Source organism: Monodelphis domestica, chromosome 6 (genome assembly GCF_027887165.1).
Source record: "Monodelphis domestica isolate mMonDom1 chromosome 6, mMonDom1.pri, whole genome shotgun sequence".
Lineage (NCBI taxonomy): Eukaryota > Metazoa > Chordata > Mammalia > Didelphimorphia > Didelphidae > Monodelphis > Monodelphis domestica.
In genome coordinates this window covers 74,067,934-74,095,172 of record NC_077232.1, presented here as the reverse complement: position 1 = coordinate 74,095,172, position 27,239 = coordinate 74,067,934, and the positions used below count along the sequence as shown (strand labels likewise).

The window sequence follows — 27,239 nt, the reverse complement described above, 5'->3', positions numbered from 1 at the left end:
GCTAAAATAGTTTAGTTCTTCACAGTTGATCATCATGACAATTCTTCTGTTGCTATATTCATTGTTCTCCTGGTTCTGTTCACTTCATTTTGCATTAGTTCATGTAAGTCTTTCCAGGTTTTTCTGAACTCATCCTGTTCATCCTTTCTTATGATGCAATAGTTTTCCATTTCCTTTACAACCATATATCTTTCATAGCTTGTTCAGCCATTCCCCAGTTGCTGGATACCTACTCAGTTTCTTTTTTGCCACTACAAAAAGAGCTGCTAAAAATATTTATGTACAAATAGGTTCTTTTCCTTTATGTCTGATCTCTTTGAGATATAGACACAGTAGTGGTATTGTTGTCTCACTTACTTTTAACAGGCTCTAAGAGCTAAAGAAATGTTCAATTCCTCTGCTTTTTAGTTGGCTCCCTTGGGAGTTTTCCTGCATTTCTCTTTTTAGATTTCCAGTAAATGCAGAGAAGAGAATTTCTTTCTTCTCCCCAGTGGCAATTGTAGTTATAGCACACACAGTGAACAACATGTGTTTACCTAGATGAGCCCAAGTCCCTGGATGGTTTCCTCTGTCTCTGTGTTTCTTCCCTGAGAATATATGTGTGTCTAGAAATCAGTCAACCTATGAAAAAAAGACATTTTCAACCTTGGTGAGTACTTTGTGAATTCAAGAGTAGAATTGTAGAAATATTGAAATATTTCTGGGTCCCAGAATTGGTGCTGGTTGGTCACCATAGTTCTTATAACTGCATAGCTTCTGGGAGAAGATGGCCACCAAAAGAAGGATGCTGCTTCTGAAGTTTGTTAAAGCTCAAGGCAAACTCAGACAGACCAGATCTTGGGAATTACCAACCAGTATAGATTTGAGATTAGTGAAATAATCTCTCCTCTCTCTCTCTCTCTCTCTCTCTCTCTCTCTCTCTCTCTCTCTCTCTCTCTCTCTCTGAATCTCACAGTGTTGTCTTTACTTTTCATGAGAATATAACAATGGTACCAGTCTTTTTTGTTTTATATTTTTTTAAATTAATGCACACTGTGTCTGTCTGTCTGTGTTCATGTGTTTTAATAAGTAGCTGTCATATCTAATATGTTTTGAACATGGTGTATATTTTCTAAGAGATACTATTAATCAGTTTGGGGAGGGAACATGGATATATACTTCTGAGAGCGGTATAATCCCCTTTGGAGAGATCTGAGATATGCCTACTCTTTGTTTTATTTATTCATTTAAAAAATCTTTACTTTGCTAAGTATTGATTCCAAGGCAGAAGAGTGGTAAGGGATTGGCAATTGGGGTTCAGTGACATATCTAGGAAGTAGCTGAGGCCAGATTGGAAGCCAGCACTTCCTATCTCTAGGTCTGGTTCTCTATCCACTGAACCACCTAGCTGATCCCTTACCTTTTGTTTTACTCAGTCTTAATCTATAAACCAAAGAGATCAAGAGAAGCTTGATCGCCTGTCTTTGGGATTAGGCAAACCCCAAAATAAATCCAGGTTCTGTTTGAGTAAAGAGCCACAGAGAACTTTCTGGAGAAGGACTTCCTCATGCTGTACGTCACGAAAAAGGGGAAAATGAAATCTTATAAATTCAGAAAAATAGCTCTCATTCATTAAGCTGTAGAGCTCCTGATATACCAGTGGGAAAAGCCGTTCAGAGCACTTCTTTTTCCCCAAAGCTTTTCAGGAAACATAAACCAGAGAGAAAACTTATGGTCCAAGCCTACCTGAAGGCATGAGCCCTTTACATGTGCTTTAAGAATATTAATTTGGCATCTCTACAGAGGATAAATTAAAGAATGGTGCATGAGAGTAGAGATACCAATTAGATACCAATATCGAAATAATCTAAGAGAGGTGATGAGGACCCCAAATAGGGTAGGAACTTGTAACGAGTGAGTTCTAGTCCAGTTGGTCCCGATTCCATTGAGTTTGGTATTAGAACAAAGTGAGATGTTCATAGATCACCCAATAGTTAACAAAAGATATTTGACTTTTAAGTAGTGTGTGGAGAGAATTTGCTCCCCAAGACTCTCTTACCCATCCCATTTTCGTGCTTACACTGAGTGCCAGGACTGCCTGAATGTACCAAGGATGAAGTTTTGGTTTGACACCTCTCTCTCCTCTCTCTCTCTCTCCTCTCTCTCTCTCTCTCTCTCTCTCTCTCTCTCTCTCTCTCTCTCTCTCTCTCTCTCTCTCTCTCTCTCTCTCTCCTCTCTCTCTTTCTCTTTCTCTCTCTTTCTCTGTCTCTCTCCCTCCTTCTCTCTCTCTCTCTCTGTGTGTCTCTGTCTGTCTGTCTCTCTGTGTCTCTCTGTCTGTCTGTTTGTCTCTCTCTCTCTGTGTCTCTTTTCCTGACTGTGGGTGCTAAAGCTGGCCAAGAGCCAAGCAGGAGAATTTACACATGTGGTCTTACTTTAGTTAGAATATTAGACTTTGAATTTCTATTTTTTATTTCTTCTACTTCAAATGATTATTAATAAACTTTATAAAATATATTTGGAGTTATTGATATTAATTTCAATCTTACAGTAGAAAGGTTCCCTTTACCTTCATCTAGAAATATGTCCGATTGAGGGGAGAGAGGGGACCCTGATAGCAGTCCTATCATAAAGTCACAAGAGTAGAGAGAGTAGGAGGATTGACAAGACTTGGGACCTGACTGAATATGGGAGTGAGGGAAAAGTGACTCTGAACTTGTTAACCTGATCGTGGGCAATGGAAATAACCTCAGAAGAAACACGGGGATTTGAAGAGGGTTAAGATTGAGGGAATTTTTAGTTTTGTTTAACTTGTCGAGTTTGAGGTCTTGGTGGGACATTTATGTAAAGTTTTACATAAAGATGTGGGACTAGAATTTAAAAAGGAGATAACACTGGTATAAGGAGATTTGCAAGTAGGGCAGAATTAGGCAAAAGGAAAACTTTTGGATAATTGAGATCCTATCAAAGTGAAATGAACTCCTTTGGGAAGGAGTGAGTTCTTCCTTAGTAGAGGCCTTCAAGCAAAGGCCAGATGACCAAATGACTGATATAGTGGAGGGAATTCTTGTCCAGGCACAGGTGGGACTAGATGGTCCTGGAGGTCCAACTCTAAGATTCTGAGATTCATATTGTTCCTACTGTTTGATAAAGGTCCTAGGATTTTTTAAAAATGGAGTGTGGTTCAGTCATGTCTGATTCTTCATGACCCCATTCAGGATTTTCTTGGCAAAGATACTAGAATGGTTTGCCATTTCCCTCTCCGGTTCATTTTACAAATGAGGAAACTGAGGCAAACAGAGATAGGTGATTTACCTGGGGTCAGGCAGCTAGTAAACATCTGAGGTCAGATTTGAACTCAGGAAGATAAGTCATCCTGACTACAGGCTCTATCCACTGTGTCACCTACCTGCCCTTTAGATGGATATTTTTTTGTTTTTCCATTACTTACATTTTCCAATTCTTTCTTACCCATGTCCCCTTCTAAGAACCTATAAGTATAAATTTCACTATAAGTGAAATTATGTTATATTTTGTATATTATATATTATAGTAGGGTAAAAAAAAATCACAGTTCAGAAAGCTAACCCACACATCACCCAAGTATGACATTATGTGTAATGTTTCAAATCCATAGTTCACACACTCTCTCAAGAAGGGAAAAAGGTGCCTCTTCATTTCTTCTTTGGCATCAAGTTTAGCTATTATATTTTCATGTTCATTTATCTTCTTGTTCTTCTTTCTGTTTACATTGTTATAATTACTGCCTATTAATAATTATTTATCTTAATAACAAATTTCCACAAGTTTTCCAAAGTTATACAACCCAAATAGTCTCCCTCTCTTTTTCCTACCCCCTCCCAGAGCTGACAAACAATTCAGTCTGTTATACATATATTATCATGCAAAACATGTTTCCATATTATCCATTTTTGTAAGTGGATAATCTTATAAAACCAGAACCCTAAAACATAAATCTGAATAAACAAGTGATAACTCATATGTTTTCATCTACATTTCTTCTACTCCAATAATTCTTCTTCTGGAGGTGGATAGCATCCTTTATCCTTAGTCCCTCGGAATTGTTCTATGCTGTTAGTACCCAAGTCTATCACAGTTGATCATTCTGCAATACCGCTGTTACTGTGTTCAATGTTCTCTCCTGATTCTGCTTATTTTCACTCTGCATCAGTTCATGGAAGTCTTTCCAGCCCTTTCTGAAATCATCCTGTTCATCATTCCTTATAGCACAAAAGTATTCCATCATCATCATATACCACAATTTGTTCAGCCATTCCCTAACTGGTGGACATCCCCTCACTTCCCAATTCTTTGCCACCACACAAAGAACAACCATAAAATTTTTTATACCAGTAGATCCATTCACCACTTAAAAAAATCTCTTTAGGATACAGGCTTACTAGTAGTATTACTGGATCAAAGGTTATGCACTGTTTCATAGCCTTTTGGGCATAATTCCAAATTGCCCTCCAGAATGGTTTGTGAACTTTAAATTACTCCACCCTACTTAGATAAAGTTGTAATCTACTGATTGAACAATGAAGGTACTTAGTTCTTACTTTATAGTGAAGCTAGAACTTAAGCTCAGTCTATTTTTAGATCTTAATACAAAAAAAGTTAAGTAACCATAAAGGTTAAATTAATCACAAAAAGGTCAAGTAACTAACAAAAGGTGAACTTAACTAAGAAGTGTTAAGTAACTCTAAAGATATAATCTAATCAAAAAAAGATGAGAACTAAAGTATGGGCATTTAGAGGAGGGGACACAAGGGTGAAAGGTCTATATATTTGGCTCACTTCCTCTCTCCAGGACCTTTTGCGGCAGGGAGTTGGCTGGTAGCAGCATGCTGGGCCTTTCAGCAGCTTAGCGTGGCTACAAGATAGTGTCCATTTCGATGGTGAGTTTCTGGCTGAGTTTTCCTCCTTTACTTTCCAATTTTATCCTCTTAGAAGCCTCTAATCTTCTTCAGAGACCTAGAGGAGGGGATTTTAAACTCCCCCTGGCACAGGCCAGGCAAGAGAAATCCTATATCCTCTTCCCTCCTTCTCCTTAAATTCCTTCCCTCTATATTAATTAAATTACCATAAATTTCCAGACTGACTTGGTTTTATTTGAGATTTCCCCTGGTGACCAATTAAATCTAGATTTTAAGTCACAACCCTAAAATTATCTTCACAGATTGGACCAGTTCACAATTCTGCCAACAATGCATTAGTATTCCAGTTTTGCCACATCCCCTCCAACATTTATCATTTTCCTTTATTGGCCAATCTTGGCCAATCTGATAGGTCTGAGGTGGTACCTCAGAGTTGTTTTAATTTTCATTTCTTTAATCACAAATGCTTTAGAACATTTTTATATGATTATTGATAGTTTTGATTTCTTCATCTGAAAACTGAATATTCATATCCTTTGACCATTTATCAATGGTTCCCCAGAATTTTTTAAATTGTCTTGTTCATATAAAGGCACCAAGTCTGAACCCCAATCCCTAGATCTCTTTCTTCTAACTGATTCTGGCAAAATTGCCTTCTTGGAGCTTGCCCAGGATGAAGGAACCATTTTCATTGTCACCACCTTGGACTTCTGGTTTGGCCTGGGCTGAGGATCAGGAAGTCTGTGCAGAGTTGAGAGTATATGGGTGAAGGTCCAGATGATCCTAGTGTAAGCATGATGGGAGAGGTAGAGAAGGAAAGAGTCTCTAGTGATCTTGATAATTTCTGTTCAGTTACTCCAGCTCCAGAGTTTCTTTGTGCCATTGTAGGTTATATGTGTTCACATCAGTCTTCCCAGGAAGCCAAGACCAGATATCTCTAGAGTCTACCTCCACCCTTCTCCAAGGGATACTCGGATTCCTGTGAGTTGTGGTTGAGGCCAGAGGCTAGCCACTCTGCTTTTCTCAGAAGGAGGGATTACCCACGATAGAATTATATTTATCTGCTCCATTAAATATTGCCAGTCTAGGGGAAAGAACTGTTAAGTTCAAGCAGCACTTCTGGTCATTATAACTTAATGGGAAAAGAGTGTCCTCTCAAGCTAAATATCCAAGACTTGACTATCTTGCCGCTAAATGTCAGTTCCACAATGAATGCACATGGCAAATAAGCCCATTTAACCCAGTGGATAGCAAAATAGAAATCAGAGAAAGTATACATAAGACATATCAGACAATCTGAGTTCTTCCTTTGGGAGGGAGATAACTCAGCTCAACTAAGAGAGAAGAGTCCCAGATTTTACCCAAGGGGAAATTCCCTAAAGTTTCTAATATAGCAAGCTGGGAATAGAGCCATGATCTAAGTGGCAGCTGCTCTCCATGTTGACTTCTTCCTAGAGTCTTTCCCCCTTCAGAGTAATGAAGAGAGTCTGACATGAGACATTTCTCCTTTGAAGCTAGAATCCAGAAGACTAGGTTCTCTCTTCTCTCCAGCTCTTACCAACACCACCCTTAATGCGGGTGAGAAGCACCAAATAATTCATCTCCATCAATGAGCATAGTGGTAGCACCATGCTAGAGCTCTGGACCTGCAGTCAGAAAGATTCATCTTCTTGAGTTCAAATCTGGCCTCAGACATTTACTAGCGGTGGGACTTTGAACAAGAAAGTCACTTAACCTTGTTTGCCTTGGTTGCTCATCTGTAAAATGAGCTAGAGAAGGAAAGGGCAAATCATTTCCATGTCTTTGCCAAAAAAACCACAAATGGGGTCATGAAGAATCAGATGCAACTGAAAAAGAACTGAACAACAACAATGAAAATAGTTCCATGCAATGGACCCATTGAGCCAAGGGTTCCAAATGGTACAGAGGGATTGGGGGAATTTTCTTTCTCTATACTTGCCCCTCTCTCTCACTACCCTAGGCAGGCTTGAGCATGACTGTGGACTTAGAGAGTCCAAAGAGAATTTGTTCAAATAGTCACAGCTATTATGTGTGTGTGGTGGTGGGGTTGGGAGAGGATGACCTCTGGAGCAGCCTCTGCTCTCTAGGTCATAATACCTTCCCTCTCCCCTAGCAATGTGTGCCCCCAGAATGGCAGGCCCGATAGGGAGGAGGTGAGGAGTGGGGAGGTTGGGGAGGGAGAAAAGGAACAAACTCCACAGTAATGACCTTGCCCCACCAGAGCTGGCCCAGAATATTACTTGCTCCCTGTGCTTGGCAAGGAGCTAATCTGGGGCTTCTAGGGCTGCCTATGCTCCAGGTCACAGCTGTCTGAGTTCATTGCCCTCTTCCTCATAACTTTAGGTCCTACTCTACTTGGGTTCTGACACTGATGCCTCCATCCCCCATTCCCTCACCAGGGTTCTTGTCTCCCCACCTCTGATTATCTCTCTCTTTAAAAAATTTTCTTCCTATTATTTCTCTTAAACCATTCTCCCCCACTTCCATGTTCCAAACTCCTTCTAGCCCTCACTCTCCCCAGACATGCGCCCCAAAAGGTCTCAGATCTCTCATCTCTTTCTTGGATCTCCAATTTCCCATCTCTCTCCTCTCTCTCTCTCTCTCTCTCTCTCTCTCTCTCTCTCTCTCTCTCTCTCTCTCACACACACACACACACACACACACACATCTCTACTTCTTCATCCCTGGATCTCTACCCCTTTCTCCTAATCTTCTATCCCTGATCTTTGCCTCTCTATTCCTAGCCCCATTTTCTCCTTTTGTCTCTTTGCCAACTCTGTCTCCCACATCTTTGTCTCCCTCATTCCTCCCACACCTGGCCTCCCAGGATCATTTCTCCTATTGCTACATTCTCATTTCTGAGGCAGTTTACTGTAATGAACAAAACATTGGGCTTAAGATTCAAAAGAACCTGGGTTCAAATCCTGCCTCTGACTCTTAGTAGTTGTATGACTCTAGGAAAGCCATCATACCTTATTTTCCTCTTCGATAAAATATGGGATTAGATTTCATGACCTCTAAGGTCCTCTCTATTTCTAAAGCTATGAATCTATAGATCAGTGATCTTCCCATCTCTCCTCATCTATCTGTCCTCCTTCCTCAAGTCATTATTTCTTTTTAATATCCACATCATCTTCTTGGGCTTCTCAGCTACATTTTACATTATTATCTATCTCCTTCCTTCCAGATAATCTTTTCTCCCTTATTTTCCACGGTGCTGCTTTCTTCTGACTTTTCTCGTATCTCTCTAACCATTCCTCTGTCTCTCAGGCTTCATAAATAGACATGGTGGGGTGGAGAAGCAAAGCCCTTATGGATGATGCCTTGGTCAAATTACTCTTGACATTCAGATTACTCTGGGCATTACTGTCAAACACTCCTGGTCTAGAGTATTAAATAGCAACACATTTTGGAAAATGAGTCATTCACTGGCTCCTTATCTTCCTTTGTCCCCTTAAACACAAGTTTCCCCCCAGGGATCCTACCCTTAGCCCTCTTCTTTCTCTATCTCTGCCCTGACAATTTCTTCTACTTCCATGGTTCAATTATTACCATCTCTGTGCAGATGATATCCAAAGAGTCATCATAAACAGCTTCCCTGAGCTCTAGTCCTACTGGTGGAGACATTACTAGCAAGTTTTGCCCTGGGAATGTGTTATGAAATAACATAACATCATATTAATTTTCTAAGACAAATTTGGTTGTCAGGGAAGAGATCTAGAGTACTAAGAAGTTGCCACTGAGTAAAGCCATTGCATGCAAGATGTAATTCTCATCGTTTATATGTTCCTGCTTGATTATGAGTGCCATTGGTGCGCTCTAAATATTGGCACCTTGGGCAGGACGTCGGTCACCTATTCTTGTTTTATGTTTCTTCTAATTGGATATTTTCCACAAGGATGTTCTTATAGCTGGTCAAACTCAACCTTAACTCAAACCTTATCCTCAAAACTCTGCCCCATTTCATTCCTCTCTCTTTAAGTGCTCTAGTGTTATCGGAGCAGTGTAAGAAGAATGCATGGAAAGACAAGATGGTGGAGTATCAAGAAGCCATGCAGTTGATCCCTTGTCCACAAATCCTCCATACAGATCTAGAAAATGCACGACTCAATCCTGATGGGGAAATCCAGAAAAAGTCACAGTGAGTTCTTCCTCCATCTCAGATTGAAATAGGGAGACAAACAGAGAGGTCTAGTGATGTTGAGGACAGGGTTGGGGCAAGAATACATTCCACTCCAGCTTTCAGGGATGTGGCAATTAATTATTAATAACTGAGGAAACAATCTAAGCAAATGTAATTTATTAATTAGGCAGTCAGAATGAATAAATCAGAAGGTTGCCTGGTCAGTCCAAAGACCCTGAATATAGAGTGAAGCAGAGTTTTACGTACAAAAAAAATCAGATTAGACCAATTAGTTATAATAAAAACTATTAACCAAGATACAAAAGTGGATCATCTGATTTCTAATTGGCAGAAAGATATGGGCTTTCCAAGTTGGGAGGAGAATGAGTAGGTTTCCAGGTCTTCTATTTGTAAAATGAAAAGATGCTGATGAATTACATCCCCCTGCCCATATGATGGGCTTATATAATCTAGTTTCCTGTGGATGAATAACAGATAAAAACAAAATGGAAGAGAACATATGTAAAAGCACAATATGGAGTCAGTTTTTGTGAGATAGAACCTGATTAGTTCTTTTGATTCCCACATCAAATCAACTCCATTTTGTAATTGGTCTTCATTTTGTCTCATCAGGGAGAGGCTCTGCACCAGGGCAAGAGGATGCCTGCGAATCAGGGGGCACTACCGAACCCTTATTAGGTCATTCTTGATAGGGACAGAAGCAAATTAGAATTTTTGTTAGCCACTATTCAGTTCTGGGTCAGAGGTCCAGGGCAGAATGAGAAGGGGAACCTGTACAAAGGAATAACAAGGGCAGGAATTCCAGGCCAAAGGGAAGGCTGACAAATCTGTCACTCTCAATCCGTAGTGCTTTCTAACTGACTGATAAAAGAGTTGAATATAGCATCAATTCACTCCTACATGGATGCCAACCCATGTCAGGAGAACATGTAGACCTCAGACTAGTGGAGTATCAATCAAACATTGCCCTGGATCAAACCACTCTGTTAGGGATAAAAGCTCATATAGGTCCCCAACCTTCCCTGAAGCCCTAGAATAACACAAGACTCCATATCCCAAGAAAGTAGCAACAAGACCAATCTAGACCTTTCTTGAAAAAATGTGGTAGATCCTGCTCTAATATCGAGTCTTAAGTCAGGAAGTAGGCTGGAAGAATGGGCAAACAAAAAAAGAACCTTACCATATTGCACTATTACGGTGGCAGGGATGCTCAATACACAAATGCAGAGAGAATGACTCCAAAATACCAACAAATTACGCTGCAGAGAAAAATAGTTTTTGAGCAAAAACTCAATTAGAATTCTTGGAAGAGCTGAAGCAAAGGTTTTTTTTTTAATTAAAAAAATTTTTATAAATAAAATAAGAATACATTGAAGGGGGGGGGGAGTGGAAAAGAATTGAGACCTATGGAAGAAAGGATTGGAAAGGAAATTAATAGCTTGACACAAGAGGTACAAAACTTGACCAAGCAACACAATCCCTGAAATTTAGAATGGAACAAATTGAAGCAAATGACTCCATGAAACAATAAAACATATTAAGACAAAGTCAAAAGACTGAAAAAATAGAAGAAAATATGAAGTATCTTGCAGCAAAAAAGGGGGTCTAGAATATAGATTGGGGAGAAGGGGAATGAAATTCATTGGAATATCTGAATTCCAGAACCAAAAAAAAAAAAAAGAACCTAGTTGTTACCTACTTCAAGAAATTTTAAAAGAAAACTGCCTGAATCTCTTAGAACTAGAGAGTAAAGTGGAAGTTGAAAGAATCCACTAGTCACCTCTTGGGGGGGAAAATGCCCAAAAGAAAACTACCAGTATGATCTGATGCTGAGTGAAGTGAACAGAACCAGAACAATTCATACAGTGACAACAATATGATAAAGGCAAACAATTTTGAAAGAATTATGAACTTTGACCTGCATAATTACCAACCACCATTCCAGAAGACTAATGGTGATAAATACTGTCCAATTCCTGGTAGAGAGGTGAAGGACTCAATGCAGAATGAGACACATTTTGGGAGGGGGAAACATGGTCAATGTAGACATTTTTGATTGGCTATACTTGTTTTGTAACAGGGTTAAATTTTCCTTAGGTCTCAAGTTTGGTGTAGGGAGTGGTAGGGAGTGGTAGGAGGATGAGAAGGCAGATTTTTGCTGATTGAAAAAATATATATATATACTTTAAAAGAAAAAAGGATGCATGCAATTCTTTCCTTCCCCCCTGCACTTTGGGAGAATCTCTTGCAAAGAATTTATGGGAGGACTCAAACTGATTTTGTGTAAGATGGCCTTGGGTAGGAAGGAATGATATATGATCTCCATTTTTGTTGGGAATACCTATACTGATGAGATGATAGAGTCCCTGGAGTATTGGAGTGTTGCCAATATCTTTCAAATCCATTCTCTTTTCTTCATTCATAGTCCCTAGTTCAAGTCTGCACTCCTATTGTTTTTCCTACATAACTTTCTCTCTCTCTCTCTCTCTCTCTCTTTCTCTCTCTCTCTCTCTCTCTCTCTCTCTCTCTCTCTCTCTCTCTCTCTCTGTCTCTCTGTCTCTCTGTCTCTCTCTCTCTCTCTCTCTCTCTCTCTCTCTCTCTCTCTCTCTCTCTCTCCTTCACAAAACTGCCATAATCATATTCCTAATGCACAGATCTGTCATGCCTCTGTCCAAAAATCTTTAATAGTTTCCCATTCCTTACAAGTATACATTTCTTTTTTAAACTTTTATTCTTATTGTCATGTAAAACACACTTCCATATTGGTCATTGTTGTAATATCAAACTTATATATAACCCAAACCCCCAAATAAAACTATCAATATGCTGATGTGACTGCAACAGTTCTTTCTCTGGAGGTAGATCACCTTACCTATCATGTTTTTCAATTTTGTCCCAGATCAGTGCATTGCTGAGAGTAGTCAACTTTTCACATATAATCATCACCTAATTTTGCTGTTATTGGGTATGGTTCTCCCAGTTTTGCTTATTTCTATCTCCATCAGTTCACACAAATCTTCCCAGATTTTTCTGAAATTGTCTTGTTTATCATTTCTTATAGCAAAATAGTATTCCATCACCAACATGTACCACGATTTGTTCAGCCATGCTCCAAGTGATGGCAAGTATACATTTCTGATTCCAAATTCCAGGACATCACAATCTGGTTCCAAACTTTAACTTTTCCTGTCTTCCGTCATAGTCTCTTGGTTTCAAGCAAATTGAACCACTAGCTGTTTGCCCTCTTCTACTTCTCTTTCCTTTTGTTTGAGTCATGTCCTTTGCCTACAGTGGTCTGTCATTCCAACCTGCCCTCCCCAAAACCATTTTCTTTAAGATCCAACTCATGGGCCTCCTCCTTCATGAAGCCTTCCTTCATAATCTCCTTTCTTCTCATCCCCAAGAAAATGATTTCTTTCTCATAAAATTTCTCAAGTCAAGCTTTTATCTCCTCCTCTCTTTGACCATAGTTATTTGTGTATACTTCCCATCTCCCCCTTGGATTATTAAATTCTTGGACCCATGATGAAAAAAAAAATTGCTCTCTACTTTCAGGGAGAGATCTGATGAACTGAAGATGACTGAGACATACTTTTCCCACTTTCTTTACATTTCTTTTACTTTTTATTATTTTTATCATGAGTAAGATGGAAGTAGGTTTCGCATGACTTCATGTATAATTGATGTGATATTGCTTGCTTCCTCAAGGGACAGAAAGGGAGGGAGAAAATTTGAAAACTAAAAAAAAATACAATAAAAAAATTAAAAGAAACTGCAAGCTTCTTGAGGGCAGAGCACATATCTTATCACCTGGGCTTAGTGTAGGGCTCTGTCAATATTTTTGTTGCATTGAGTTGTTTCTATACCTGATTCTCCCATCTCTTATACCTCTATTTCTCTTTCCCCATTTCTGTCTCTCTAGTCCTACTTTATTTTGACCCATTTTATTCCAAAGATCTTTTTTTTTTTTTGGTAGAAAAAAAAGTAGCTAATTAAGAATTGAGTACTTCTTCCTTCTTTCTATAGTCTGTTATCACTTTCTCAGTTTTCCTCTGAATTTCCTCTTTTTCCCCCATATAGATAAAAATGCCTGATGTGTTCACCCTAAAATTTTCCCTAGACTTTTGCTCTTTTAGATTTTCAAGTTCCTAACATTTAAAAAAAAAAAACAACCCAACCAACCATGGGATTCTTTTGTACCCATCATGTCTCTGTTTTTGTTTCCCCAGATCCACAGCAGATCGAATGGGCCCTGTAGGGGGCCGAAGCCTAGAAGCTGGTGAGGGCCCTGAGGTCTTGGAGGGCCATGGGGCACCTCCAAGGAATTCACTCACATTCTTGGATGGGGCCTTAGGCCTGGGCATACTAGGAGTCAGTGCTCGCCTGGTCCTGGCCCTGGCTGGTCCAGCTATTATGCTCCTGCTGCTGTTTCTAATGTTGAGTTTCCTGACTTTTGACCTTATCCATGGGTAAGAAGGCTTGATTCCGGGGCCTCCGCCCCAGCTCACCCCGGGTTCTGGGACCTCATGCTTTGGCCTCCGTCTGACTTTGGGTTCTCCTTTCCTTGTAGGCCCCAGGAGTTGCCTCTGCCTCGAAGGCCAATGTTTAGACCCCTTGGCCTGGGAGCAGGGGGTGAAGGCCCCCGCTTGCGAGAACCACTGCTCCCACCTACCCTGAGTCATGTCCTGGATGGATTCCTTCTCCTTACAGGTCTAGGGCTGATCCTGGGGGCTGTGATGCCCTTCAGCATCTTCAGCCTTATAGTTAGCCTCTGGCCTCTGGCCTGAAGCAAAGCCTCTCTTCTCCAGGAACCAGCAGTCTAATTAGGCCTCCTCACAGAAAATACATGAGAATTGTCCCAGCCTCTGGCTCTGAATTTCCTTTCGGGTTGCCTCTAGGTCTCCGTTTTCTCCCTCTTGGGGGTGAGTGGCTTGGAGAGAAGGTCCTGAACTAGTTCCGGGTCTCAGGGTTTGAAGCTGTTCCGACTCGACTGTGCCTCCTAGGAGGCCAAACCAGGAGAGAAGACTAGAGTCAAATCAACTCACTAGTCTAAACCTTGGAACCTTAAACAAGAGTCTAAAACCAGTGGTGTTACAAGGAGGCCATTCATTCGCTTCTCCTAGAATCCTAGGATTTCTGGTTCACAAAGGCCTGTAGAGAGCTTTGGGTTCAACCCCCTTGTGTTTTGGAATAGATGGAGACTGAGGGAGGCAAAGGGATTCATTCACAAGCATGCAGGGAGTCTGGAGCAAAATTTCATGAACTTTCAGGGTCCCAGAGTTTGGGGTGAGGGTGGATCCTTGGGGCAAATGTTGGCCCAGAGACTCTGGGAAATAGTGTTAGAGAGAATGGGAGAGGCAGGCTTCTGGTCTAGGAAAAGAGAGCGTTCTATGGTGGTTCATCTTCTTTCTATCTGCTGACTAAATGGAGAGGGAGGCAGGTCAGATCCCAGGCAGGCTTTTGGCCAGAAAGTATGGAAAAACCAAGGAATGGGGAGAAGGGAAGCCGGGGTGAAATGCCTTTCTTTGGAGACCACAAAATCACAGAGCTAGGAGGAGGGACCTTAGAGTTCATCTAGTCCAAACCTTTCATTTTACCAAAGGAGAAACTGAGATCCACAGGAGTCACTACTGCACCAAGCTATATCTTGGCCCAGAGAACCCCTTCTAGTTGGAGGTTCCCATTAGTTTGTGCCTCCTGTTGGCAAAAAGACTTTAAGATACTCTGGTTTTTCAGGTCTTTGGCCAGAGAGTGCTGGTCACTGGGATCCAGATAAGGAAAGGGGGGAAAAAAGACAGGGACTAGAGCCCTGGACTCCACAGTCCAATGGGCTCTGTTCTCTGTGGTCCTGTCCCTCCCCCTCCCCCCCAAGGCCCGGGTCACAATGGGGTCCCCTGGGGTAGGGTGGAGGTGGGGAGGCTGGGAGCCAGGTTGCAGGGGTTCCTTCCCAGCTCTGCATAGGGAGCTGGCGGTGACGACATGACCAAGGCTGTTCTGCCGGGAGGTGAGTCTAGCCCCACAATGGCCCTGGTGTGTCTCTCCCTCTCTGTCCCCTCTAGGATCCTCTCCCTCTGCTTCTCTATTCACTCTTGTCTCCTTGTCTCTTTCCTCTTTCCTACCTTTTCCTCTCTCTTGTGTCCTCCTGTCCTTCGCCTTGTCTCTAACTTTGTCCCTTTCCCTCTAGATCAGAGGAATAATTGTACTATAACTAGATTCCAGTAAAGCTCTTGATAGATCCCTGTGGTCCATCTTTAGAGATGGGAGTTAGACAATCAAACGGATGGACCTGGCAAAGGGGAAACCCAAAGAAGAGTCATTGACCAGGCATCATTGGCTCAAGGTCAGATCTCTAGCCAAGTGCCCTAGAGATCTGGGCTATTTCCCATTTTTATCAAGGATTTCTTAACACCTACATTTTTATCAATTACTCAGAGGGAAACTAATGTGGATAATATAGAGTCAGGACCCAAAGGCTCTAAGCAGGTTAAAATGTTGACCCAGATCTAAGCAGATGAAACTGAATAGAGGGGGTAAACATAAAGTCCCAAACTTGGGTTAGAAACATCATATTTTTTAGTATAGGATAAGTAAGTCATGACTAGTTAGGTGGTTGATGCTCCATTGGATCCATTCTCATCATTGCAGGTAGTCCATTTGTTTGTGTGGATCACATCATCCATACATACCTATCTTTGCCCATTTCTGAACAACTCTTATTCATACCCTCATAGAAATGCACCAGAGCAGGGTCACCCAATGAGACCTCTGAGTCCTCATTCTCTTGAGATCACAAGGATGCTGAGAGTCATCCCTTACATATACGAGACAACAGGTCCATCTTTTTTCCCAAGACACTGGAAAATTGAGAAGATTCCATTCCATCCCCAACTAGTACATTTATATTTTATGTAAAATTTAATTTTGTTTTCAGTCATTCTGGGCTCTTGAAGGATAAAGGTCTAGAGAGATTCTGTGTCTAATAGCATCTGTTAGGAAGATCGCTATGAAACTTGGACTGAATCATGCCAATGTTTCCTTAAACCTGTTTCTCATCTTTGAATGCCAAATAGAGAATTTTGTATTTGATTTTAAGGAAATAGGAAGCTATTAGAGTTTAATGAGTTGACCCACATTTGTCTTAAGGAAAATCACTTTAGCATGAGAATGGACAAGAATGGAGAGAGACTTGTGGTGAGCAGACCAACCAGCAGGCATGAGAAGATAAGAACCTGCACCAGGGTGGTGGGTGGCAGTGTCAGAGGAAAGAAGGGGGAATACTGGAAGAGCAATTATGTTGTTCTTTGCCTTGTGTATAGGCATATCTCTCACCAAAATAGACTCCAGTCTCACTCCAGATCTAATCTTCACTCTTGATAAGAGATGTGCATTTGCTTTATTCAGCAAAAACAGCTTTAGGCTACTGCCTTCCAAGCCAGTTTGATATTGTAGGAGTCCTATCTCCAGCCCATTTCCCCAGGCTCCAAGATCCAATTGCATGCTTCTCTTAAGACACCGTTTACATGGCTTCTCATGCCATCTCTTATGCTGGCATTCCCACTTGTTCGAGCCCACCACCTACTCCAAAGGCTAGAAAACTGGCCCTGGGCATGTTAGTGGCTTTCAAGTTCAATAGGAGTCAAAAGAGTGATATGACAACAAAACAAAGCATCAAAATGTTTTGATGTCCAATTCAGCTAACACTTATTATTAAGCACCTGTTCTATTCAAGGCACTGTGCAAGGTGATGGGGAAACCTAGGAAGAATCGCTGTTAGTAGAGGGGAAGAGGAGACTATATGTAAATAGAAAGTAATCTGAAGAGAAAGAGGGTGCTCACATCCTGAAGGAGAAGCCAAGGTTATACATAGTACAGGGTATTGGAATAGACCACGATGAAGGTAATAATAAGGGGAAGGTATTCTAGACATGGATGACAGTCCTGAATGAAGGACCCAGAGACTGTCCCAAACTGCATTTAGTAAAGGGAGGGAAGGGATAGGATTCAGTGGTTCAGTAGATAGAGTACCAGAACCTGGAGACAGGAGGTCCTAGGTTCAAATCTGGCCTCATACACTTCCTAGCTGTGTGACCCTGGGTAAGTCACTTCAGTCCAGTTGACTAGACCTTACCACTCTTCTGCCTTGGAATTAATACCTAGTATTGATTCTAAGACAGAAGTAAGGGTTTAAAGAAGAAGAAAAGGGAAGGATGTGTTATGTCCTGTTTTCATTCATCATATTCAGACTATACCTGTGACAGTGCATTCAGTTCTTGCACCACATTTTATGAAAGGTAGTGATAAACAATGAAAATAACCTACAATCTACAACATATTACTTTTTTGGAATTACTTAGAGGTGGCAGAAAATAAAAACAATTCTGAGTTATCACCTCACATCCATCAGATTGGCAAAATGACAAAAGACGAAATGGTAAATGTTGGCAGGACCGTGGGAAGACAAGCATCTGAATGTGCTTGGAGTTAAGAACTGGTCCAACTATTCTAGGAAACAATTTGGAATTAAATGAAAACATTCACTAATCTGGGTATCCCCTTTGACCCAGTGATATTACTACTAGGTATCTACCACAATAATGCCAAAGACAGAGGAAAAGGTTACACATACATAGAAAAAGTTAGAGTAAAACTTTAGAATAGCAAGTGGGTACCCATTGATTGATTGGGGAATGGATGAATTGTGATGATTGTGGCATATCAGTGAAGTAGAATATGATTGTGCCATCAAGGATGGCACAGAGAAGGATTTATATGATTCAGAGCAAAGTAAGAAGTAGGAAAACAACATATATGATCAGAATAATGTAGCAAAAAACAGTTCTGGAAGACTTGAGAACATTGATCAATGCAGTGACCAGTGGTAACTTTAGAGGAATGACTACAAAGTATGCTACCTGCTTCCCAATAGACCGGAAGAAGACAACATAGGTCCAAGACTTATACATTTTCAGACATTGCCAACGCATTGACTTGTTTTGCAAGATTGTTATTCTTTTTTACAACAGTGGTTTCTATGAGAGGTGGAGTCATTGAGAATAGGAATAATGCAAAAAAAAAGACAATTGCATCAATAAAAGTTAAAAATTAAGTATTAAAATCGAGAAGTGATAGAAAGGATATAATTAAAAAAATGTATGAATGGAAAGAGAAATGAGCTAGTCCTAGAGCAAAAACAGATAGTGTGTATACTCATTGTTAGGCACAACATGTCACAATAGCTAAAGGAAGGCCCTCCTCCACCATACTGAATCAACCCCCTGGGAAGGATTTCTGGGAAGGCATGCACAAGTCATATAGGGTAAGTAGTTACAGATAGATTATAATATGGAAAATTGGAGGAAGGACCATATCAAAGAGATCAGAGATCCAGGGAGGACCATGAACAACTTTAGAAAGCATGCAGCAATGATAAAGGGACTTGAAACCCAACCATATGAGGACTATTTGATAGAAATAGGGAAGATAGAAGAAGACTGGGGACAATATTTGATTTTGAAAAATAGTCACATAGAATATACATTAGACTTATCCACTTAACCCCAGAGGAACAATGGGAAGAAGTTTCAGAAAGGTATATTGAGGCTCAATAAAAAAAGAAATTCCTAAAATCAAAACTATCCAAAAATGGAATTGACTGCCTCAGGAGGTAGTCATTAGTAATTAGTAATAATTAGAAGTCTTCAAGCAAAGGCTGGATGGATGGTCACTTGTCAGGAATGTTCTAGAGAGAATTATTATTCAGGCACAGGTTGAATTATACCCTCTGAAGCCCCTTCTACCTCTTATATTCTATGATTCTGTTCTCTTTCTGATCCCATCTTCTGTCTCCTTCCCTGGTTCCTACTTATATTCTCTTGATGTCTCATTTCTTCTCCTTTCTCCTCCCTTCTCTTGTTCACTTCCTTGCTATCCCTTCTTGGGCACACTTCCCTGTCTCTCACCCCTCCTGCCTCCTTTCTTCTTCTGGTTCCTCAGTTCAGCTCTCTTCCTGCCACTCATCTCTTCCTTTGTTTTCTCCCTTATTCTCTTCTTTCTTAACTTCTGTAATGAAATTCTGAGATCCCAGAACCCACTGGCTTTCCTGGGGGCAGCTTAATCAATTTCCAAGGAGAAACATGGAGTGTTGGACTCCTCCTGGGTCCTTGGGTTTCAGGGGACAAAGCCCAATGAAAGCCTGGCAAGTAATCAAGGAAAGAAGTACTGGAGCAAACCTATTTTGAGAGGCACAGGCAATAGCTAGACATTACCACCAGTCTATCCTGGCTCCCTTCCCCTGCCTCTGTCTCTGTCTCTGACTCCTTTTCTCATTAGCTACTTTCCCAGTGTTGGAGGAGCTGGTTCCAAGCTTCTGCCAGTACTTTAAGGATCTGTAGCTACTTTCTTTGCAGATGCAGCTGGCACAGACTGCACCTTTCCATGACTTAGTAGATGGTCCCTGTAGGCTGCCGTGTTCCAAAAAGTTCAAGCGCTGGCCGGCTTTCTCAGGTGATGAGCCTCTCCGCAGTTCGCTAGAGAGGCTTGCTTTCTTCTGGAATAGTCTTCCACAGCCCTGGTTCCACTCTCTGAGGAGGCACTGGAAGAAAAGTTCTGAGCTCTCAATTAACCCCAGCAGCAACAGGGACCCGAAGTGGTTGCTCTAGGCTAGCAGCCTACCAGAACGGAAGAACCTCAGCTTGTCAGCCTCACTGAACAACTGCCTTGGCTTCTCCGGCTTCATCAGCTTCTGCCTCAGAGGGAGGACCAGGGAACTTTTTGCCTTTTGCTTTTCCTCCTTTTCTAAAATATCCTGATCCTTGGTTCTCCTTAAGCTCTTCTGTGCACGAGCGAGCCCAGGGCAGATTCCAGGTTAGATACGCCTTCAAGACTCTTCACTGATCAGGTGTTTCCGAAGGTTAGAGACCCTGGACTTAGGGCTGGGTTGTTGGAGTCAGACAAGGTTCCAAGCAAGACCTGGGTGGTTTCTCCTTCCCTGGCTGTTCCCAGGGAATGCTACTCCTCCCCTCCCCTCTCAGCACCGCACTGCTTTGGGATCCCAGCCTGTGCCTCCCCAGATACTTCGGGATTACAAACTTCTCCCCCGGGCTGCTTCAGAATCCCTGCCCAGGGCTGAGAATCAAGCTCTCTCCAGCTCTAGGTTTTAGAATCAGCCCGCTTAGCATGTAGCGATGTGGGTGTCACTCCGCTCTCCCTCCAGTCCTTTCGGACCACTTCCCACTAGGTGCTTTGAAATCCCTCTTGCTTTCCCTTTCCCTTCCGATAGGTGCTTTGGGATCCTTCTTTCCTTGGTTCTTTGGGCTCCCACATTTCATTCCGCTCCCCCGCTTTGGGATTCGCTCCCCTTAGGGACATTCAGTACCCCAGTGCTCCGCATTAGTGTCTGGGGATCACAGCTCTTCCCCTTCCCTCCTCGCCAGGTGCACCTGGTCGATGCAGCGGTCCAGAGCGGAGGTGGCGACGGATGAAGCGGGGGCGGGAGAGGGCTTGAGGCAGACCTGGCGGAGCTGGTCTCTGTGGAGAGCCTGGGAGCAGTGGTGGGAGGGCCCGAACGGCAGCCGGCGGCGCTGGACAACCTGGTGTTCTTCGTCCTGCTGGTGGGTGCCCTTGCAGCGGGGCCTGTGGCTGCTTGAATCCGGGCTCTACCTGCTGCTGTCCCTGGGCTTGTGCCATGCTCTCTTCACCACGGGTTGCCATCTGCTGCGTTCTCTCTGGCCCGTAGTGGCCGCCGTGTGGAAGCATCTTCTGCCTGCCCTGCTGCTCATGGCCTTGAGTGCGCTGCCTGCCCTGCTTTTTGCCGCTTCCTTCCTTCTGCTCCTCTCTACCTTGCTCAGCTTGCTGGGGCTACTGACTGGAATGACCCGGCCTGGACCTGTCATCAGCCTCAATTCTGGCCTCGACCCTGGTCCCAGGCCCATCTAACACAAGGGACCACTATCTTGCCCCTAATACGGCCCCTAATCCAGCCTTGGCCTTGAACCCGTCCTCAACCCCATCCAATACAAGGGACGGGCTTTGCCCTCTGCCACCGCCTCTAGCCTCTCGGGTCTCCTCTGTTTGGGTGGGACCCATGAGTCCTGCCTCCCCTTCCCCCCAGCCTCCTGTGCACTTTGGCTCCACCAGACTCAGGAAGTCCCCTTTGTCCATCCTCTATTCCTGGGACTCATCCAGTATCTTTGGTCTTTTTTGCCCCAGAAGTCCTGACTCCCATCCAATAACCCAAAAGTCCATCTGGGCTGTGGGTCAGTGGGATGGGAGAGAAGCTATTGCTATCAAGGAACCCTCTTCTCCCTAGAGGCAAAGGGGAGGGACCATGGAGGCTCCAAGGGCGGGCACACCTAGTACAGAAAAGAATGTGGAGCTCTAAGAAATCTGGACAAGATTCTGGCCTACCACATCCTTGTTGTATACTGGACCTCCACATTTAGAGTGAGATTAGGCAGGGGAGTGGGAACCCTATCTTGAGGGCCTAATCTAGAGGCCAGTGTCCAGATTTGAGTATGAGGGCCTGGGCACAAGAGACCAGTAGGAGATCCAACAGACCAGTAGGCATGGTTCCAGGCGTGGTGGCCTGGATAAAATATTGGGGAGTTATTTATGAGGAGCTAGGTGGGAGGGTCTGGGTTCAAGGGCATGGGTATGAGGGACCAAGTTTAAGGAACTGGGAGGACCAAAGTGGAAATGTGCCTCTGTTTCCTTTCACCAGGGCCCAGGTTAATATCCTCATTCCAGTCCTATCTTTCCGCCCCAATGGCTCTCCCTTCTACAACTTGTTTCAAGATTCTCACCAATCATCTTCAGCCCCATAGTTCCTCCAGCTATTGCCCTCATGTCCCTAGCCCTACCTATGCCAACTCCAATGTTTCTAAAATTTTCCTAATTATTTCCCAATTTTCCGATATTTTTCAGTAATTCCTTAGTTCAGTAGACCTATTGGTTCCTGGGAAGGGGCAGCGGGGAACTGGAGAAAGGAACAAAGATGGAGTGAAGATGAAAAGAAATTAACCTGTGTTGGATGTAGGACACTGAGGTGGAGTGGAACTAGAAGGGCAAGTTATATAGCAGAATGGCTGGAGATACCAGATTTCCCAGGGTTTCCCCAGAGAAGTGATAAAAGTGCAGCATAAAGAGATATCTCCCACCTCCCTCCCCACCATGCAGAGGAAGGGAGGGATACCCCTTGGGCATTTCCCTCTAGTGTGAGAATTTCATGGTCCTGTTGACCTTGGCCATGTGAAAACAAAAAGCAAGTTCTACTCCTGGTGTGATAAACTGTTGGAATCTTCAGGGTAGAGTCAGTGAATACAGGAGATAGTTCCATAGAGCAGGATGGTTACAAGTCCTTCAGGACTGACTTGGCATGCTAATTTGGGTTTAAGCCAAGGAAGACAACCACACTCACCACCAGTTCCTGATCAAGGTTGCTTATTGGAGAGAATACTACATATACCTCAGCTTAAAATCACCCCTGGTTCCCGGGACCCTCAAATGGTACAACCTCTGCTTTGGACAGGAGCAACCAGTCTTCAATTGAGTTGCAAGGCACAATCAGGTATTTCTCAGTGATATTCTGACACTCCTCATAGCTCAGCCCAGATCTGCTACTATCTCATTGAGCCACATCTGGACCAGACGTAGGATACAAACACAAAATTCTAGAAATAGAAAGTGTGGGTGGGGTACATTAAGGCACAAGAACATTTCTAGGAATTGGTGAGGTCAATATGCTTGAATGAACATGCCTCAAGTGAAGAAATAGCTTGTCCTGGGAGGACCTGGTTCCAAATTTGGCCTCAGATACTTCCTAGCTGTGTGACCGTGGACAAGTCACTTAACCTCCATTGTCTACCCTTACCATTCTTCTGCCTTGGAACTAATATCGATTCTAATACAGAAGATAAGGGTTTAAAAGAAAAATTGTGAGGCATCTGGGTCACTCAGTGGATGGAGAGCCAGTCCTAGAAACGGGAGGTCCTAGGTTCAAATCTGGCCTCAGACACTTCCTAGCTGTGTGACCCTGGGCAAGTCACTTGACCTCTATTACCTAGCCCTTACCACTCTTCTGCCTTGGAATCAATACACAGTATTGATTCTAAGATGGAAGGTAAGGGTTTTTTAAAAATAAAAATAAAATTTTTCCAAGGTGATTTCCAAAAGGTCTTTGTGGTTTATGTCAGTCAAATCCTGATCACAGATCAGAACCTTCCTCCAAAATAAAGATGGTGTTAAGGTGTGTGTCGGGGAAATAGAGGGGAAGGGTATGTGTGAAGTGTGCCATGAGGTTTGGGGAAGAAAGGTCATGGGTAATTTTGCTTGTACAGCTGCTATGGGTACCTGGATCCCTGAAAGGCTATAACTGCCCTGAAAGTCCAGCCACACGGCTGAGGAAGCCCTGGAGGAACGAATAAGGAAAGTGTTGAGATGAATAGTTATGTTGGAAACAAGCCCATGACAAAGTACTCATCTTCTCATCCTCCACTGATTGATCACACACCACTTCAGGGCCTGCCATGGTCTTCTTCATTGTAGATCTCAGTTCTAGACCACTACTGAAGGCATATGTTTCCCATCAAGAACTCTTTTCTCCATGGTCTGTAAGAACTTTGGGATGGGTAAGATGGGATGGACAGAATAGGACCTATGGATATCATGGATTTAGAACTTAAAGCATTTCTCCAGGGAGCTGCAGAAGATTTGGGTTCTGTACAGAGAATATTTTCTTCCAGATTTTATTGGTGGGCAGTAGAATGGGGCAGACCTAGCTGATCCAAGGACCATAAGGATGAACAGAACAGGTCCTGGTCAAAGAAAATACTAAGTCCATGCCAGTGGCTTTAGGTTCCTTTACTCTTATTAGCACCTGTTTGGGGAAGAGGATTATTATATTTTATTTTTTGAAAATTTTATTAGTCAATTTAGAACATTTTTCCTTGGTTACAAGAATCATGGTCTTTCCCTCCCCCTACCACCCCCTCCCATAGCAGACGTACATGTCCACTGGGTTTTACTTGTGTCATTGATCAAGACCTATTTCCATATTATTGATATTTGCACTAGGGTGATCCTTTAGAGTCTACATCCCCAATCATGTCCCCATCGACCCATGTGGTCAAGAAGTTATTTTTCTTCTGGGTTTCTGCTCCCACAGTTCTTCCTCTGGATGTGGATAGCTTCTTTCTCATAAGTTCCTCTGGATTGTCCTGGATCATTGCTTTGCCACTAGTAGAGAAGTCCATTACATTCAATTGTACCACAGTGTATCTGTCTCTGTGTACAATGTTCTTCTGATTCTGTTCCTTTGACTCTACATCAATTCCTGGATTCCAGTTCACATGGAATTCTGAAGAGGATTATTTTAGAGCAGAAGTATGATACAAAGTTTAGATAAAAGATGATTTCTCCCCTAGTGGAACTTATAATCTACTGAGAGGATGACACCAATTTTATAATCCTAACAAATATTAAATGATGAGAGGATGAGGAAGGATGGTGGGAAATGCTATGGAAAGGTTACCAGTGGGGAGTCAGGGTGGAAGATGAGGACTAGTAACAGGAAAACAGGAAGGTACCCCAGCAGGTGGAAAAACAGTACTAGGGTGAGGGAGGTAAATGGGGTGGAGTGGCAGCCAGTGTGTATCCAGCACTTAGCAAGACATAGTGCCAGGGTTTTGGCAGGAGGTAAGATGGGAAGTCATAGAGACATCAGATCACAGAATCTAAGAAATGATCATCCAACCTTTATCTGATCAGACATCTAGGACATCCTTAAACAAGTTCAATTTCAATACCTGGTTGAGGATCTCTAGTGATGGAGAAGGTGGCTTAGTGGATAGAACAACAGCCCTGGAGTAAGAAAGACCTGGGTTGGAATACAGCCTCTGACACTTAATAGTTGTGTGATCCTAGGCAAGTCACTTAACCCCATTTGCCTCAGTGTCCTCATCTGTAAAATGAGTTGAGAAGGAAATGGCAAACCATTCTTTCTCTATGTGCCAAGAAAATCCCAGATGGGGTCACAGAGAGTTGGATATGACTGAACAACAGTGATAGAGACTGTCCTCTGGAGCAGATTGTTAGGAAGTTTGTTATTACCTTAAGTTAAAAACCTATCTCTTTACCCCCTTCTATTCTTTGCTCTTCATTATATCATATTTGGAGGAGACATCAAAGGTCACCCCTTCTAACTGCCATCTGAAGCATCAATTCCTTTTTTCACATGGCAAAGTGGTTATTCAAACAATTTAAAGATTGCCAATGATAGGGAATTCTCTCCTTCCCAAATCATTCCACTGGCAAACAGACCTAATTAATTAAGAGGGAATTTGCCACCTATTACATCAAAATCCACTTTCCTTATGATTGGGGATGCAGACTCTAAAGGATCACCCTAGTGCAAATATCAATAATATGGAAATAGGTCTTGATCAATGACACATGTTAAACCTAGTTCAATTGCTCATTGGTTATAGGAGGGGGGTGGGAGGAGGGGAGGGAAAGAACTTGATTCTTGTAACCATGGAAAAATATTCTCAATTAACTCATTAAATAAAAATTTCCACCAAAAAAAATCCACTTCCCTTTCATCTTCCATTGATCCCATTTGTGCCTTCTGGGCCAAACATAATGAGTCGAGGTCCATTTCTCCATGACAACCCTTCAGATATTGGATCACAGCAATTATATCTCCCCCAAGTCTTCTTGATTCAAAATTAAGCATCCTTGTTCCTTCAACTTTGGGTACATCACAGTTTTCCATTGTTCTCCTCTGAATAGCCTACAGCTTGAGAGTATTTTTTATAAAATGGAGTCTAAAAGGAGCCTAAAAAAAAATGAGCCTTCTCTGGCAGCGCTGTTAATTCGTACTGAAGTTTCTACATATGACAGTGGTGTAAGCCTACTTGCTGAGTGTCCCAGGTGACATTTGAGGTGCTATAGAACCAACAGCCTACACTTGGCTCATGTTTTGGTTTGTGCAAGCCCATAGAAAAGCACATTGTCACATAATTTGTTAATGAATCTTTGAGGAAGTCAAGTATATCGTTTGGCCCCTGGATTAAGCTATAATCGAAATCACAGGCAAGCAAAGGCATCGATTGGTACCCAATGAACATTTGCTGGCTTCCCCACCAGAGGGCAGTTGCCCACAAGCTCATAGAATACTCCTCCCATTGCCCAATGCTTATTGATTCCTGGACTCTGTACTGGCCTCCATTCTGTATTGATCTAGGAACATGAAAATTAAATATCTCAGTGAATGATGAGGATTATGGAAATATCTCTAAGGCTTAGCTCCAATACCCAAGTGTCAGGAAACATGCTCTTTCTGTCAGGAGTTTCATTCAAAGTTTTAAACATTTGCCTCTTAAATGGCCATATTGATGGGAGTGAGCAGGGATGGAATTAAGACCCTGCACTTTGAGATGAGACCCTAATATTAGCAAATAGCTGCAAAATAGAGTGAAGAAAAGCATATACCAATTCTGTGCTTTCCTGTGCCTTTCACTCAGCTGATAAAAACTTGCCAAGCATTCCAAACTTGTAGAGGAGAGTATCTGAGACATCTCACAGGACACAGGAGAGAACATACCACATGCACACTGTGGGGTCTTTGCAGTCAAGGAAAATTCCCCAAACTGCACACGTGCCTTTTTTCGTGTGTGTGTGTGTGTGTGTGTGTGTGTGTGTGTGTGTGTGTGTGTGTCCCAAATGCACCTTCAATGAACAGATTCTCCACTAGCAGTAATGCAATGATCCAGGACAATTCTGAGGGATTTATGAGAAAGAACTCTATCCACATCCAGAGGAAGAACTGTGGGAGTAGAAACACAGAACAACTGCTTGGTTGATGGGGATATGATTGGAGATGTAGACTCTAAATGATCACTCTAGTACAAATATCAATAATATGGAAATAGGTCCTGATCAATGACGTATGAAACCCAGTGGAATTGTGTGTCAGCACAGGAGGGGAGTGAGGGGAGGGAAAGAACATGAATCGTGTAACCATGGAAAAATATTCTAAATTAATTAAATAAAATTTTCCTAATCAAAAAATAAAAACATTTTTGAAATTTTAAACACATACACACAGATGCACTCTCACCTGCAAGAGTACCTGCTTCCTCAACACCTATTTCCCAAAGGATTTAGCTTAGAATTCCTCCAAACACCACAAGAGGAAAATTCTG

General features: G+C 42.3%; 2 protein-coding genes across 7 annotated transcripts; both read left to right on the top strand.

Annotated features, from left to right (window-relative positions):
* The first annotated feature begins 7,003 nt into the window (after nt 1-7,003).
* C6H20orf141 (chromosome 6 C20orf141 homolog) lies at nt 7,004-13,900 on the top strand. 2 transcript variants are annotated; one of them, XM_007496940.2, is made up of 5 exons: nt 7,004-7,048; nt 8,878-9,036; nt 9,652-9,717; nt 13,269-13,508; nt 13,610-13,900. In XM_007496940.2, exons 1-5 carry the CDS (start codon nt 7,011-7,013, stop codon nt 13,824-13,826), a joined length of 720 nt encoding a protein of 239 aa, XP_007497002.2. In that variant the 5' UTR covers nt 7,004-7,010; the 3' UTR covers nt 13,827-13,900. The 2 variants fall into 2 exon arrangements, with proteins under 2 accessions (XP_007497002.2, XP_056659566.1); XM_056803588.1 differs by lacking the exon at nt 9,652-9,717.
* Nucleotides 13,901-14,905: 1,005 nt separating this feature from the next.
* TMEM239 (transmembrane protein 239) lies at nt 14,906-21,084 on the top strand. Of its 5 annotated transcripts, none has more exons than XM_007496944.3 (3): nt 14,909-15,043; nt 19,446-19,902; nt 20,472-21,084. In XM_007496944.3, the coding sequence occupies exon 3, from the start codon at nt 20,485-20,487 to the stop codon at nt 20,971-20,973; it is 489 nt and encodes a 162-aa protein (XP_007497006.2). In that variant the 5' UTR covers nt 14,909-15,043; nt 19,446-19,902; nt 20,472-20,484; the 3' UTR covers nt 20,974-21,084. The 5 variants fall into 5 exon arrangements, with proteins under 5 accessions (XP_001377061.3, XP_007497006.2, XP_007497005.2 ...); XM_007496943.3 differs by having other exon boundaries at nt 19,446-19,948; XM_056803589.1 differs by having other exon boundaries at nt 14,935-15,043; nt 19,866-19,902.
* The last annotated feature ends 6,155 nt before the right edge of the window (nt 21,085-27,239 follow it).

Bases quoted from the DNA above. Each gene is read 5' to 3' on its own strand.
- C6H20orf141 (XM_007496940.2), top strand. From the start codon at position 7,011: ATGTGTGCCCCCAGAATGGCAGGCCCGATAGGGAGGAG. The intron at 9,718-13,268 runs GTCATTCTTGAT...TTGTTTCCCCAG, and splicing joins CACTACCGAACCCTTATTAG to ATCCACAGCAGATCGAATGG. The intron at 13,509-13,609 runs GTAAGAAGGCTT...CTTTCCTTGTAG, and splicing joins ACTTTTGACCTTATCCATGG to GCCCCAGGAGTTGCCTCTGC.
- TMEM239 (XM_056803589.1), top strand. From the start codon at position 15,019: ATGACCAAGGCTGTTCTGCCGGGAG. The intron at 15,044-19,865 runs GTGAGTCTAGCC...GTTCTCCTTAAG, and splicing joins CAAGGCTGTTCTGCCGGGAG to CTCTTCTGTGCACGAGCGAG. The intron at 19,903-20,471 runs GTTAGATACGCC...CCTCCTCGCCAG, and splicing joins GAGCCCAGGGCAGATTCCAG to GTGCACCTGGTCGATGCAGC.